The 17,681-nt window shown below is 34.5% G+C and overlaps 1 protein-coding gene across 1 annotated transcript in view; it reads left to right on the plus strand.

Annotated features, from left to right (window-relative positions):
- Positions 1–9,557: 9,557 nt before the first annotated feature.
- LOC128982823 (40S ribosomal protein S21) overlaps positions 9,558–17,681 on the plus strand; it is a 59,290-nt gene continuing 51,166 nt past the window's right edge. Inside the window, exons 1-2 of the mRNA XM_054401840.1 lie at positions 9,558–9,708; positions 9,800–9,853. Of these exons, the coding sequence (XP_054257815.1) occupies positions 9,804–9,853 (50 nt within the window). The 5' untranslated portion in view covers positions 9,558–9,708; positions 9,800–9,803. The remainder of the gene's footprint in view (positions 9,709–9,799; positions 9,854–17,681) is intronic.

Consider the following 17,681-nt stretch of genomic DNA (forward strand, 5'->3'; position numbering starts at 1 on the left):
CGGTAAATATAGGTATTTTAATAGGTTCTACATTTTAATAATAGTAAGACAATTTTAAAGAGGAGTTGCATTGTATTTTTTTTAGGTGCTTATTATTTGCTTCCCTAAATAGCTAAAACCCTGTGATGTACTAACAATTTTGTAGGCCTATATTTGATTTTTGGGCGTTGAACTGAACTGCTTATCATAAAAACATTACTTTTAATCCATTTTGGTATTCTGAATTTGTTATTCAAAGTAATAAAAAAATTATATGTTGATTAAAGCTGTTATTTTAATGTAAAAACTTGTAAAAGTTTAATTTATGGAATAAAAAGTTTAGTGAGTGGCGTGGATTTGAACCAGGGACCCGCTACATGACTAGCGAGAATTCTACCTCTGAGCTACAACCTGACTATATACTTGAAAACCTACTTCACCATTGCTTGTAACGGTGTTGCAATTATTTGTTATATCAATAAATGTTGAGGCTTATTATTCGTGGTTTGTAGACTCAAAATTAGAATATCACCAAATGGTTTTCAACCCAAATATCCTTATGCATTCGAATATTTGAAAACATAGGTAAGGGTACTTGAAACCGTTCCAATAAACAAAATGTCCTTAGACGATTTAATTACATTCAAAATTTGGGCCTTCTTTTCTTTACTCATAGCAAGCTTAATTTTATATGTCGGAATAAAACAAAAGCTATACAAATCACAGCGAATGTGGCAGCAACAGATCAACTTCCACACATTGAGCGCCGCAACTAGGCCTACAACCGGCTACTACAATCACCGTGTTGATTGCAGCGACGCGACGCCGCGCCGCGCCGGCGCGTCGGCGGGCTCATTGATGAACATAAATAATAACGGTTTGATAAATAATGTGTGATTGTTTTACCTAGGTGTCTATATAGTTATTAATTAAAAGAAAACACTGCGTTTCTACAACTATTTACTTTTTGTATCAAATGAACACAAAATTAAAACCCTTTATAAAGGGTTTGAAAACCCGTGATTGAGGTTAGAAATTTGTTTTCAAAGTTTACCTTGTAAAGTTGGTCACGTGACTAGTAGTTTTGGTCACGTGACTAGTAAAATACACTAGTATTTATTTACTAGCGGTATAAAAACGATTATGAAACACAAATTAGTAGGACAGGTAAATACGGGACTGGTATTTACTAGACTAGTAATTACTATAGTTCGGCCGCTTAGAAAGCGACCTCCTCCAGCATTGCTTTAGCATTATCGCCCAGGTCGTTTTCTAAGCGGCCGAACTAGACTAGTATTTTTATGAAACAGGGCCAACTTTTTACTTGAAGTTTCTTTGGGCAAACAGATCAAATATAGTTCAATATGATATTAACAAATCTAGAATTTGATTTCCAAGAAATTGTTTTACTTTTTATGTTTGTAATTTAATTGTAACGGCTGTTGGTGTAAAAAAAGTTAGAGCGGCTTTACATTTTTTCTTAACTTTAGCTATTTAAAATCACCTGCCTAGCACATAAATCCCTTAAAACTAGTAAAACATGGTATTAACAAATTGAGAGAACTATGAAAAATTCAAATTTAAAATGTATTTCACCACCCGAATTAAATTTTTCATTTTAACCTATAATTAGTAAGATTGTTTTATAAACTGGAAAAATTAAAAAAGATTTATTGTAATTATTTTTCTAAATACCACTCTTAAATATAGGTAAATATATATTTTTTATTTCGCGAAACTATTAAGGAATACGAATAAATTGTTAATTTGTATAGATACATCATATTTTTTTCAAAAACGTAATTAAAGTAATGATATGTTCAAAGTCCAGGCCAATTCTTTCAACTTTGATCTTCAGTAATAAATAATAAACAAAGTGTTTATAGAAATGATTGACACCGTTCGATAGGAAATTTAATTTACTTTAAGAATGCCATTGGTGAATAACACAGGTGTTTTAGTTTAGCGACAATTTTAATTCGAAACAGCGCGCGTCGCGTTTTTCCCTATCTCTCCCATGTTATATCCGCGGCTTTTTGCCACTCTACGGCTCCGCGTGCCCCTCTAGTGTTCTGCTAAAGCTGGCTTCACCGCAACATGTGTATTCCTATTCGCGTGCCCTCTAGTGAATAGATAGTGCTACCATAGATTTTAATATTATAGAATACTGTAATGGTGGTGTATTCTATAGTCTGTGGCCCTACTCAACCATCCATCTCCTAACTTCTTCTAATTGCAGGATGAATTGGAAGCAACCACAACTCAGTGTACATCGTGGCTGCCTGGTCTATTAAACCTAAGCCTGCTCAAACTAGATCAAAAAACTCAGTGTACATCACTGAGCTTAGTGGTGTACATAGAGGAGAGGGGAAGCACAATTTGTTTTTCAGGATTAATTTTGCCAACAATGTCTTTTAGAGGCTTCTGATTGACCAAAACGAAGGTTTAGTAATTAAAAATTTTTTTTGTTCATAGAATAAAATTATAAGTGCCTCAAATTCAATTTTATATTTTTTTATTATGAAATTAAACCGTCATAACCTAACCAAACCAACCAAACGTGCTGACAATAAAAAAATCGAAAGAAGGTTTATTAATCGAAAAAATAGTTCTGTTCATAAAATAAAATTATAAATGCCTCAAATCCTATTTTATAATTTGTTTATTATAAAATTAAACTATCATAACCTAACCAAACTAACCAGACTTGCTAATAATGAAAAATCAAATGAAGGTTTAACAGAAAAAAATATTTCTCTTTATAAAATAAAACTATAAATGGGTCAAATTCAATTTCATAATGTTTTAATTATAAAATTAAACCGTCATAACCTAACCAAACCAACCAAACTTGTTGATAACGAAAAAATCCAATACAAAAAGAAAGTACTACGGATAGGATTCGAACCCGGGTCTTTCGGATCGTCAGCCCAGCATTCTATTCACTTCACCACCGTGGCCGTTGTCATCATCCATATCGTTGCGGTAATGATGTTCCCTCAGCCAATCAGAAGCCTCAAAATCTAATATATAAAATTCTCGTGTCACAGTGTTTGTCTGCAAACTCCTCCGGAACGACTTCACCGATCGTTATGAAATTTGGTGTGTAAATTCTGTAGGTATGCGAATCGGACGTAAACTATTTCCCGTTTCGAAATTCTTAAAAGGGCTCCGCCCCAGCGGCTCTGGAGTTTCCCATGTTATTCTTATGAGAAATGGAATTAATGAATCTTAACAGCTGTTTCAATTAAACAAGTTGGTTCTGTTCTATGATGTCCAATAGCATTAAAGTTACAAGGATTACCAACAGGGTGCAGCACTATTATTTCTTTTACATTTATGACAACAGCTAATTTGCAACCAAAAGGTGAGTGAGCGTAGCGAACGAACTTCAACCTGGAGGCGAGTGAGCGTAGCGAACGAGCTAACCTGAAGGCAAGTGAGCGCAGCGAACGAGCTCCAACCTAAAGCTGAGTGAGCGTAGCGAACGAGCTCCAACCCAAAGGTGAGTGAGCGTAGCGAACGAACTTCAACCTGGAGGCGAGTTAGCGTAGCGAACGAGCTAACCTGAAGGCAAGTGAGCGCAGCGAACGAGCTCCAACCTAAAGGCGAGTGAGCGTAGCGAACGAGCTCCAACCCAAAGGTGAGTGAGCGTAGCGAACGAACTTCAACCAGGACGTGATTGAGCGATGCGAACGAGATCATCTTGAAAATTAAACGTAACGGCACTTTCTTTCCATCGGTCTGTCTTAGGGGAAACCTATAACTTAGGCGATACGAAGTTCGCCGGGTCAGCTAGTTACGACGGCGCTGAAGGGCCACCAACTATAAAAAAAATATTTTTCTTAATCTCTGAGAAAAAACTTAGAATTCTGAGTTTAAAGTCAGAATATAACAAGTGGGCGTTCCACTCTGAGATTAAAGTCAGAATTCAACTAGTGGGCGTTCCCCTCTGAGATTAAAGTCAGAATTTAACAAGTGGGCGTTCCTCTCGGTGAAAGGAGTTATAATTCTGAGATTAAAGTCAGAATTGAATTGTGGGCGTTCATCTCTGAGATTAACGTAAGAATGCGGCCACCAATGCGGCCGTGCTACTATACTCTACTGTACTCTTCTCACGGCCACCTTTAACTCCAGGGGCCCATTTCATAATAAACTACAAGTTACAAGTTACAACTTGTAACTTGTAATTTCCATTAGATTTGCATTGGGCGATCAGCTGATTTACTAATAATATTAGTTTGTACTTTATTATGTAATGGGCCCCAGGCCGCGGCCTGGTAGAATTGGCAACGTTGCAAGTAGAAGAACACAGTAGAATAGACAACAGAAATGATATTTATATTATTTCTTTTGTCTAAGATAGTAGGGATGATAGCATCGATATGCTGATAATATCGTTGCAATAAGAGAGGAACGCCAACAGTTCAATTCTGACTTAAGAGTTGAATGCCCACTAGTTATATTCTGACTTTTTTCCCAGAGAGGAACGCCCACAATTCAATTCTGACTTTAATCTCAGAATTCTAACTCCTTTCACAGAGAGGAATGCCCACTTGTTAAATTCTGACTTTAATCTCAGAGGGGAACGCCCACTAGTTGAATTCTGACTTTAATCTCAGAGTGGAACGCCCACATCATAGATAAAACATACTCCCTTAGTAGATTTCTCATCCTTATGGAACAGCTGAAGCCAGTTTTATTATTAGTTCTGTACGGTTTTCTGTAGATGTCGTGTTTTGTTTACAATTTGTTTCCCGTTATCACAGCCATTTTAAACCTCGTTTAACCAAATAATACGATCTAATCATAAACAATAACTTGTCCCCTAGTTATATAACCAAACAGTAAAGCACAAATCAAGAAATTAACCCTAAAATAATGGAAACAAAGTTTCATCGACACTAGCGCCTTTGTGTTACTTACATGAACTAGACACGAAAAGCGTGCTTCAAAATTTACAATGGGATGACAAGTCTACTTGTGTTGGTTAGTCTATGCCCACATGTTATATTCTGACTTTAAACTCAGAATTCTAAGTTTTTTCTCAGAGATTAAGAAAAATATTTTTTTATAGTTGGTGGCCCTTCAGCGCCGTCGTAGCTAGTAATACTATAGGCAACACTAATCCTGAAATAAAAATTCAGCAGAGGGGAAAGGAACACAGGAGACCTTGCCGTCAGACCGTCACCGCCCTTTTTTTCGTCTGTCTAGAAACGGGACAGCAGAATTTGAAATCGGAACAACGCTTCCCCCACTACTGCGCTTTGCCAAACGCTTCCGAATCTTACCGAGCAGTGCCGAACTTAAACGTCAAATTCAATGCTGTCTGTCGCGTGGTCGCGTGGTGTACTTAATCGTTTTGGCTTGTCTTGTCAACAATGAATGTATGCCAGTGCCCAGTTTTGTGATAAGAGTTTTGTTAATCGGTGGGTTTTGTCTCGACACCTTCGTGAAATACACGAATTCATTGAGGGGGACAAGTATATGTAAAAAATAAGTACTCATACTGTGAGTACTTATTTTGGCTACCTACGATACAAAACCAATGTTAGATTTTAAGGTAGAATAAAAGAACGTGTTAAATGGTTTGCACTGTAAACAAAAAAACTATCACAACAGTTACAAACCGAAAAATAGAAACAAATAGGAAAATTGAAATAAATATGAAGAATAGGGTAATTTTTTAACATATTTTATCGAAATTATAATCAGGTAAATGGAAATTCACTAAGTCTATAAATCTGCTGCGGCAGGGGGATTATATTGCTGTTTACACAAAAATAAAAATAAACCTCATAAAACTCAGGATAATGGCTTGGCAATGATTATAGAATCTTAATTATTTCCTATATCCATGAATGATTTCTTTTACAACGAATTATTGCCTGTAAAATATTATTACAGCATTTCACAAATATTAGAACAGACTCAGTATAATAGATCATAAACATAAACAAATGGTGTAACTGATGAAATTATATTAACATATGGTTTGACAGCTCCATTTAAGTAATGTTAAATAATGTTTACATTCGGGCTAGTGACATCATTATTTCAAATTTGTAATCCTTACCCTCTCTGTTTTAATATTCGTGCAGTATTTAATATGTTTGAACCAGCTGTGTGGAGTGGAATTGTGAAATCAAAACTCATTTGACAGTTAATTAGTTCTGCTTGTTTGTATTTTTAAACTTTGTAGGTTTGTTCTTTGTTACCATGGATACCATCAATCAATATTTACTTTTAAATCTCTCACCTCAAATTTTTGAAAGCCCACTGGGCAGAGCCCTAGGACAATATCGAAGCGGGAATAGTTCTATATGTATCCTCGGAACTGTAGCTTCATGTGTGTGCAATTTGAGCCCAGTCGGTTCAGTAGTTTTTGCGTTATTGAGTAGCAGACAGACACACAAACACACACCATCTCATTTTTATATATTAGTATAGATAATACATTTTAATAATTTTTCCCCCAATTTTAATTTAATTTATATAAATGTCATCATATTTACTTATCGTTTAATTTAAAACAGATTGTAAGCAAAACTTTGCAAAAAAAAATATATTTAATAATTTGTAATCATTAGGTAATTAGTTGCTGAGATGCCCACATGAGTTCTCTGTACTTCAGTGTGTGTTTGGTTATTTCAGAGGCCATGCTAACATGCACAGAAATTTTTTTTCAAATGCTTAGCCGATTTGTATTGATTCTTCACATTTCCTTAAGAATCTGACAAGGACTTAAATACCTGTTTATTGTTTCCTATTAAAACTGAACGTTAAAAATTACGTTTTCAATATTTCATTAGTATTAGGAAGGACTGATTTGTCTATTCCCGCCACCCATTTACCCATATACTTAAAATTACCTAATATATGAGGGTGCCAACAACTGTGTCTAAAATATGTAGTGATTTAGTTATTGGCACTACCTTGGCACTGCCAATAACTGTGGTAACTGGCGTGCCAATTACTGTGGTAAGTACACTAATGCCGATTGGCACTGGTAATTATTGTGGTTATTGGCATGCCAATGACTGTAGTCACTGGTAACAGGTGACACTGTCAGTAACAGCATTTACTGTCATGGAAGTCTCTAAGTTATCGTAACATGGTTACACGAGTATATGCTATTAAAAAAATTTATTTAGGCCAATATACTTAATTTATATATATAAAGATACAAAGCTTCACATAACTAATTTTTACCATATTAAAAAAAGGGTCAACCAAAAACCGATCCATCATATTATGTTTACAACCATTAAAATTCCGTCAAAAAGCCCCAATCAGGATCAAATACGTAACAAAGAGAATAAAAAAATATGCCTACAAAAGGTAAAATGTGAACGTTGTAATGAAATATTTCACAGGAAATATTTTGATGGCATTGATTACGACGAACCAATACCAATTAATATGTATAAAGACAGTATTAAATTCGGTAAAGGTGTTGCCAAAGAACTAAAACTAGGCCTACCATGAACAATTTTAAGGATTTTAATTTTACTTACTGTATAATTTTAATTTTTACTTCTATATACTATAATATGATTAGGCATACATCACGTAAGACAACAAAGACCACCTTAGGACGCTTAAAATGTAATATTTGTAGACTTTTTTATGGGTGCCAATAACTGTGCCAAGATGTGACAATAGCTATGGCTGATGGTGCCAATAACTATGGTTTTTGTATTTTTTTACATTTTCATTTTTTAATAAACTTAAGTAATGATATATATATTTTCTTTATAGATCCCAGTATTCTCAGTACATTCTGCTACATGATTAAAAAACGTAGATATTAAAAACGGTATTGCAAAGGAGCTGTGGTAGATTTCTCCGAAGCTTACCGTTAAGGTGCCAATAACTGTAGCATTTACCCTATCAACCATCAATTATAAATTAAATGAAATTGTAACAGCTGACACATTCTTATTTTCTAAGTTAAAGTTCTTGTTCTTCACATTTTTTTACTTGCCTTGAATTTTCATAATTTGAGTATTTACTTGAACAGAAGTGAATAAGCATGAGTATTTACTTGTACTTCTAAAAAGCCTTTCCAAGGAAGTATATACCCTCATAAACCTATAAATTTGGTGTGAATAACCACCAGCAAATACTTGCCTAAAGAGTAAATACTTGTTTTTCAACTAGTTATCAATAACCCATGCTTGTTTAAATTTACTTGTTGATAAATGCATGTAACACATTCAGTATAGTGTAATACACTTATTTAAATTATGTGTGACTCTAGTAATTTCCGCAAAATAATGCTTGGGTAATTGAAGATGGAATCTTTGTGGTATTCCTTCGTTATGTTCAAGCTATTTGTTAATGAAAATCCATCCGCAAGTCTCAATAATGCAAAACCTTCACATTTTACATGTTTAAATGAAGGCCTTAGACCTTCAACAATATATATATTTATCTATATTTATTTATTTAATATATATATATATATACTTGTACTGTATAATGTTTACTTTAAAATGGAGTACATACTTGCAAGTATACCCTCATCTTCGATAGATCAGTGAGTATACCATCTCATTTAGGAAGTATTTACTTGCAAGTAAAGAGTCGCTTTTATTCACAAGAGATTACTTGAACGACGAATACTCGCAAGTATTTACTCACAAGTGCTGTACTTGTATTCACTCGGCCCAGTGGTATGCTAGTGAAATCTTTTACTGAAATAAAAGTTTTTGAACTTGAACACACACACTGACATCCCAGATATTTTCACAGAGTTACTGGTACCTACAAACATAAACGTAGACCCATGCTGAGTAACTTGTGACACTGACAAACAAACAAAATAAACAAGTAGGCCTATAGAAAATTCACAATAAGATATTTCTCATTTAAAATAGCCAATTTTTTGTGTTCATTTTGTTGTTACAGTTTCCAAGATGAAGAAAATATGTTGTAAATAAATGTAAATATTATTTGTGTGTGTGAGTGTGTATCAATATATGTGTTAAATTGTTACATTTTAAGAAAAATTTATTTTGAAGACCAGAGGCCCATTTCATAATAAATTACAAACTAATATTATTAGTAAATCAGCTGATCGCTCAATGCAAATCTTATGGAAATTACAAGTTACAAGTTGTAACTTGTAACTTGTAGTTTATTATGAAATGGGCCCCAGGAATTTTAACACGAGGTATGTTACTAGTTTTAAAATGTTCACAGCTGAAAATAGGCCTACCTGTAAGCTATAATTTAGAACGACATGGAATTAAATTTTTTCTTTCTATACTTTTGTTATTTAAACAGTGTAAACAACAATTAATAAGAGTCAGGATTTTTATGTAATTCATCTTTATTTGGACTTATATAGTTTTTTGTAATTTTTTATAATTATTCTAGAAATAATTTTCAATTAACATATTTTGACTTATATTTAACATTAAACGGCTACTGTACTTTGTTCCCGCGTAATTTAAAACAGGCTCGGTGATGACAGAAACCCGCGATCAGATGTTCAGTTCGGATTCGGGACAATTCCGCTGTCCCGTTTCTAGACAGACGAAGGTGGGCGGTGACGGTCTGACGGCAAGGTCTCGTAAGGAACACTTCTTCTACTCTTCTCTGATGTTCTGTTCTCTCTCTCTGTTTTCTATCTCTGTCTCTCTTTCCTTTCCCTTCTCTTCTCACAACGCAAGGCTTACAAGACAAGTCGACTGTCGGGAACCCACGTGGAGTTCATACCAGGTAAGCAAAGAGTTGTATAGTTTACAATACAATAGTTTTCAATTTTTGCTTTTAAGAATGATACGGTATCTTAAAAATAACTTTTTTTCAGAAATATGGAAAACGACGCTGGAGAGTTTGTTGACTTGTACTGCCCTAGGAAATGGTATGTTAACCTCCCTATCAAACTGCATGTTAGTGATAGTGGTTAGTGGCTGTTAACTAGTTTCTATAGGCCTAATATTTTTTTATAATTTACGAATTGGCATACGATGTATAATATAATTTCACTCGTTCTGAACTGTCGTTTCCATTAAATCACGCCTGTAGTGTGGGACAATTAATGGCTGTAGGCTAGCGCTAGCATTTTTCCCCTAAAGGCTAGCCCTCATCTCACCATGTCTAGGCTATGCTAGCATACTAGGCACTGAGACAACACCTTGCCTACCCTACACTGAATTAGGCCTACATGTTTATCATGTTGATTAAGTCTTAAGTTACTTATGCAAAGGATAGAACGTCAGTAGGAAAATTAACTAGCAGTAATATATTTATCAGTCTCACATTATTGGCTTTTTGCTAGTAAGTTATCTTAACCCATCGAAGTTTTGCAATAATGTAAGTAGGCCTAATGGATCGCACCCTGGAAAGAGAACATTTACGGTGCTGATAACAAGCCGGTGCTCAGTAGGCTCCCCACCACCAGTGGTCAACTGAGTGGCCCTCAGCATTGTAGTACTGAACTTAGCATTGCAACATCCGACATAAGCGTACAGTTTCTTAACTGGGCTACGCTAATATCGATTGAAACTATCGATTCGATTAGTAAACCTTCATACGATTTTTTCACCATCAGCAAGTTTGGTTGGTTAGGTTAGGTTATGATAGTTTAATTTTATAATGGATATATTTTAAAATATCGATTATTAATCAATAGGTATTTTTAATTTGATAGTTTCAATCGATATTAGTGTAGCCCAGTTAAGAAACTGTACCCCCAACATAATCCAACATTTCATGTTCAATCTGTTCACTGAACATTTTAAGTTAACCCTAGCCTAGAGCTGGCATGCGCCCGATATCAGGCAAAAAAACCCTGGGCCGCAGCCCAGGTGGCATTAACAGTGATACATAAAACGCCGATTTTAACCTCGTATCTAATCTAATCTCACTTCGTATATTATGCATTTGATTCAGAAATAACCGGCCTTTCGATTAATATCCATTTCATCAGGAAATGCCTTTAGAATTTTTAATTCTTTCTAGGGTATTTTCTGACAGCTGATGCGGCGGCGTTGTTATGACGCAGTCGACATTTTTGCCGGTGCGTTGACTGTGTTTGTTTGTTTTGTATGCGTATGTTTTGACCCGTGAAACATGTGAATATCTTTGTTAGTGTAAAAACAGACAGCGTAGCGTAGCGCAGCGCAGCGCATGTTTTAAATCAAAACCGTGCATTGAAATGAGGTATGACATACTAGTAGCGTATTTCGGCGTAGCGCAGCGCAGCGTACGACCGAGGAACAAACTATTTTGTTTTTCTCAGAGCGTATTGGAGCGCATTCGACTGCAGACACGCTTTAAAGTCAATACTAGTCTCTTTTATGCACCAATTGGTCTCCTCCAATTAGTTGTCAGCTTCTCTTAATCATCCTTCACCAAACTAAATATGTAATCGAACGTTGTAGTCGACATTCTTGTGTTATTCTTAAACCGAGACTCATATTTCCTAAGGATTGGAAAAAGATGTATTCACCATGTTTGCCCCTGCCTTTACACACTTCATGCACCCCGAAACTTCTCCTACTGATCAAAACTGCCACCAGTAATTTATAAATAAAAAACTTTTTTAAAACAAAACGTTTTTAAACGCACTAAAAATTAGAAAATATTTTATAAATATGTTGAGAGGATAAATACTTGTAAGATTTAAAATGAAAAACGTGGGGTGCATGCAATAGATAATTTACAATTACCTTCACCTATTGAACTAATGTATTATTATCAATTAATTGCATGCACCCAACGTTTTTCGTTTTAAATCTTACATACTCTCAACATATTTAGGCCTATAAATTATTTTCTACTTTTTAGTGCGTTTAAAAACGTTTTGTTTTAAACAGTTTTTTATTTATAAATTATTTTCAACTTTAGTCTTTAATGTGTAAATATGTTAAATATATTTGATATGGCCTGTTAATATATAACCTTTGACTATTAATACAACAAACCAAAACCTTATTATCTCTAATCATATGTTTTATCTTTACTTTAAAATGCTTGTTTTATATTTTTAGAATATATCTGGAGCAGAACCTGTACCTCTTAACCTTTGCTCTTCGAACTGTCAAATTTAAGTATTCACAGCTGACTTAAATTAATTGATATGTTTACATTCTTTCAAAATGTAAACATGGAAAATGTGGAAGCCCATGGGGCGTATCCCGTGGGAAATGTGAAAATTAAATGATATAATATTGAATTGTCATCCATTTGTGAGCTATGTTTCAAATTTCAAGTCTCTAGCTCATCGGGAACTTTGTTTAAAACTTATATCAAAATTTGTAGGAAAGCGACTAGCGAGTTAATAAAAACAAGCCCATGGGGCGTAGCCCAAGGGAAATATGAAAATTAAATGATATAATATTGCATTGTCATCCATTTGTGAGCTATGTTTCAAGTTTCAAGTCTCTGGCTCATCGGGAACTTAGTATAAAATCGATTGCAAAATTTGTACCGGACAAGAAAGCGAGCTAATGTATTATTATCAAATTAATTGCATGCACCCAACGTTTTTCGTTTTAAATCTTACAAGTATTTATACTCTCAACATATTTATAAACTATTTTCTACTCTTTAGTGCGTTTAAAAACGTTTTGTTTAAAAAAAATTTTTATTTATAAATTATTTTCAACTTTTTAGTCTTTAATGTGTAAATATGTTAATATGGCCTGTTAATATATAACCTTTGACTATTAAAATTTTCGATATTTTCGACAAAACTAATACGAGTCGTCTTCGACAGAGCCATCCTCTATGCTGATGTACCTTTAAGACCGTCTACAACTTATGTTGCGCTACGCTACGCTGCGCTCTCTGTGTGTATTGGACAACGCTGCGCTCGGCTGCGCTACGCTACGTTGCGCTACGCTACGTTGCGCTACGCTACGCTGTCTGTATGTTTCTACACTTAGTGATTGAATATTGCTAAAACTATCGAGATCGGTTCAAGTGACTTGCGAAAATTAATTTATGACCCAATTCTTGCAAATTTCTAATTTTTACTTTCTCCCCCTATACCATACTTAATAGCCTATATGGAGAAAGTATTGTTTTCGTCAAAATTTTCGAGTTTTGAGTGATAGGCCTATCCGTTTTGGGTCCCCCTGGACCCAAAAAAGTGGTTTTTGTAGTGATGTGTGTCTGGATGTTCACAGAGCTACAGACCACACCTGTAGTCTGATTTTGATGAAATTTGGTATGCAGGTACTAATCCATGGCATCTTCAGGCGTTTTTTTTAGTTTTTTTTTAATTTTGATTTTAGCCTAAATGTAGATTTTCCCATAAAATCCCATAAAACTAGGATTGCTTTCATAGCAGTGAAAGCCAGTTGAGCGGTGCAATCATGTTTCAAGGTTTTTATTAAAGCAATAGGCCTAAATGAAAAATGTTTAGGCCTATAAATATAAGTTAATACATATACAAATGTTCCCACACTCTGCACTGCTAGCCTTTACTACTTCCTTCACCACTTCCTACTTCGTGGACATGTTTCCATCCCTTCCAGCATTTTAGGATTGCCGATACATTGATCTAACTGCCACAAAGGGTTTCCACATTCAGTATCTTTAGCCTTTAATATTTCCTTCACAATTTCCTACGTCGTGGACCTTTTTCCCTCCCTTTGTAGAGCATTTTAAGATTGCAGATACATTAATCTAACTGCCACAGACGGTTCCCACACTCCGTAGTTCTGAACTGCAGGTTCCTATGTCGTGGACCTGTTTGCCTTCCTTCCCATTTTAGTATTTTAGATACGTTAATTTAACAGTCCCAAAGCTATCCCGCACTCAGCATTGCTAGCCTTTACTACTTGAATCACCACTTCCTATGTAGTGGACCTGTTTCCCGTCCTTCCCATAGCATTATAGTATTGCAGATACATTAATGTAGCCTAACTGTCACAAATGGTTCCTACACTCCACAGTGCCAGCCTTTACTTCTTCCTTCTTCATTCATATATATATATTTACATATATGTGTCCGTTAGCACGATAACTCGAGCAAAAATGATCCAAGTTTGATGAAATTTGGTACAAACGTGTAAACCTATTTTTATTCAAACGAGTTCGCGATCCAGCATGATCGGACCATGGGAACGGGGGGGGGGGGGGTTTTATGGGGTAAAAATAGGTTTTTCCCATTTTGTTGCATACATAAAAATAGGTTTTTCCCATTTTGACCCAAAAAACATCAAATTTAGCAATTTCTTTCCAAACCATTTTGTAGAGCTTAAAAAAACAAATAATTTAGTATATTGAAGCATTATTATGGGCCTAATGGTTACGGAGAAAATTCCAAAAAATTGTAAATTTAAAAGTCCCATGTTATTCTTATGGAGAATAAGTAAACTGTTGTAGTTTGCTTGTTTATGTTTATTTTGATCAAATTTGGAAAATGTTTTTATTTCTTACTAAGTAGGCTATTAACATTTTACAAAAAAAAAAAAAAAAAAAAAAAAAACAGTTTTACCCTCCCTGATGCCCAACAAGAAAAGATTCGATCAGTGGCCGTTTCCAAATTGCCACTTAAATGTAAACCTAATACTCTCTCTGTATTATTTGATCAGTTGTCATCATCCAAATTTTTTCCCTTTGTTCTGTGTTTAGGTCATGGCTTGATTTTAACATATGCTATGATTATTTGTTTTTAGCGAATTTCCCATATAGGGAATTAGCTATTACCGTAGTACTCATGGTAAGACCTGGACGCGACCATTTTTTTTTTTTTTTGAGGTCCCTACAGGCCAAAATACCATCCGTTCAAATTCATATATATATATTTACATATATGTGTCCGTTAGCATGATAACTCGAGCAAAAATGATCCGAGTTTGATGAAATTTGGTACAAACGTTTAAACCTATTTTTATTCAAACGAGTTTGCGATCCAGCATGATCGGACCATGGGAACGGGGGGTTTTATGGGGTAAAAATAGGTTTTTCCCATTTTGACCCAAAAAACATAAAATTTAGCAATTTCTTTCCAAACCATTTTGTAGAGCTTAAAAAAACAAATAATTTAGTAGGCTATATTGAAGCATTATTATGGGCCTAATGGTTACGGAGAAAATTCCAAAAAATTGTAAATTTAAAAGTCCCATGTTATTCTTATGGAGAATAAGTAAACTGTTGTAGTTTGCTTGTTTATGTTTATTTTGATCAAATTTGGAAAATGTTTTTATTTCTTACTAAGTATTAACATTTTACAAAAAAAAAAAAAAAAAACAGTTTTACCCTCCCTGATGCCCAAACCTTTATAAGTACTTGTTAAACTAACGGGAATGAATGTTATATTTTTAAGTAGACATTTCAGTGTAAATCCAATCAGTCAAATGGAAATTCGCTTAGTCTGCAGGTTTGCTGCGGCGGGGGTATGTTTACATTTACGTCGTTATTTTGTAACCATCATGGCAACTCATGAGACCAATGTTATAATTTAAGTTAGCCTACTTTAAAATTATATAGGCATTAGGCCTACCGAAAATTGAAAATCCAGACATTTGACAAAACAACTTTGGTAAGTTTGGCAAAAATATGTTCAGCCATTATTGAGATTAAGTGTTATAAAGATTCCATTGAAGTTGATCCCAAAGAGCTTCGCTTCGCTCCGCTCAATAACGGAAAAATAGGATTTTCTCAAAAATGGCCCGAACGATTTTGATAAAAATTTAGTATGTTGTAGCCCTTTACATTCTGAACAAAATGGTGGGAACTCCCATTTCTGTAAAAATTACGGTTCAAAAGTTATTGTAAATTATGTTATTTTCCCATTAAAAACCCCATAAAATAAGAGAAAATCTTATTTTCGAAAGAAACCGGTTTAGTTTGAAATTAGTATGTGATAATACTATAGGCCTAATTCCAAACAACATAGTGTAACCCCCCTTGCTGTAAAAAATATGGTTTTTTTTAATAAAATAGTAATCAAGATAATAATATAAATTAACAAAATTGAATGATAAAACTATTCTAAACTTAAGGGGCATTGTGAAAATCTGCAATTAAATAAAAGGCTCTGTCAATTAAGAGTTCACCTATTTTATCTTTAAAATTATTTTCATTTAACAATTTATAGTTTGCAGGCAGCACATTGTACAGCCTCAGCCCAGCATATAGTGGACTTTTTACATAAAGGGTTAAATGGTGCCTTGAAAATCTAAAAAAGTTTTCATTTAGAGTATTATATCTATGGTTGATTTGAATTGATTCTGGGAGGTTGTTTTTAGCTGAATGAATGTAGTTTAGTGATTCCAAAATGTACAGTCCTGTTAGGGTGTGGATTTTTAAATTTCGAAAAAGGTTTTTGCATGAACTACGTGGGTGAGAGCAGGTCATAATACGGATAATGCGTTTTTGTAGCCTGAATATTGATTTGACTCCGGTAGCCTGACCCCATAAGATTATACCATACCTCAATACTGATTCTACATAAGCATGATAAACCATGTTCAGAGTTTCTTGGGAACACAGTCCCTTAAGTGCAGAAATACAATTGACATGGATCTAAGTTTACTTTTTAATTGATTCAGATGCACATCCCATTTTAGTGATTCATCTATGTAAACACCTAGAAATTTATGAGAAGTTGCCAATTTAAGGGATTAAATTTTATTACCATTATTTCTGACGGAAAATTTTATTGTTTGCGTTTTTTCAAGATTAAGTTTTAATCCATTGTTCAAGAACCAACCCTCCATGTCATGAACCACATTTTCAAGAGAAGATAGCATTTCAGAAGTACTATTATTTTTTATCAAGGCTGTTGTATCATCTGCAAAAAGAATTAGTTCCTGATTAATAGCTTTAGGGAGGTCATTAATGTAAATGAGAAAGAATAGAGGACCTAAGATTGAACCTTGGGGCAAATGAAATGAAATGAAAATGAAATGAAATGAAATGAAATGAAAATGATTTATTTAGTCAGTCAAAGTTAGGGCCACATGGCCCTATCTTACACTTAACCTGTTTATACAAATCTAAACATACAAATAAAACAAAACAATGTACAATAAAAATAAAATACTATAATCTATTTACAATATTTAATGTAAATGTGTTTTTTGAAAAGTTCTGTTACGTACTTGGGGCATGTGATCGACTCGACTGGCATTATCCAACTGATAAACATCTGAAAGCAATAAAAAGTATGCCAGCTCCATCAGATGTTCGGGATTTAAGAGCTTTTTTGGGAGCAATTAATTATTACCAAAGGTTTATCCCAAAATTGCAATGCATAGCTTCACCCCTCCATCGCCTGTTGAGAAAGGGTGAGACATGGAATTGGACTACTGCTGACAATGACATCTACGAGCAGCTTAAAGGTATTTTGACATCCTCAGATACCCTAGTACATTTTGATCCGAATTTACCCATCATTGTTGACTCTGATGCATCCAAGCTAGAAATGAAGAGTTTGGAAACCAAGTCCTCCAACTACGTCTTGAAGATCTCCATATATCTGCCAAATTTTTGCGAGAGCGAACTGCAGCTGATCTTGAAATCCAGAACATATTAAAGCGAATGAAAAATGGATGGCCTGAGAAGAAAAATTTGACAACTGATGAACACCCCTACTATGAGAAGAGAGAGGAATTACACTTTGAAGAAGGACTGATGCTCTGGAAAGGTCGAATTGTCATCCCCAGAAAATTACGTCACGTGGTTCTAAAAATATTACATGAAGGACATCCAGGAATTGTAAGTATGCGTTC

The sequence above is a fragment of the Macrosteles quadrilineatus genome, unplaced genomic scaffold, assembly GCF_028750875.1.
Source record: "Macrosteles quadrilineatus isolate MER2022 unplaced genomic scaffold, UCM_ALF_1.0 Scaffold_1__1_contigs__length_201487025, whole genome shotgun sequence".
NCBI lineage: Eukaryota > Metazoa > Arthropoda > Insecta > Hemiptera > Cicadellidae > Macrosteles > Macrosteles quadrilineatus.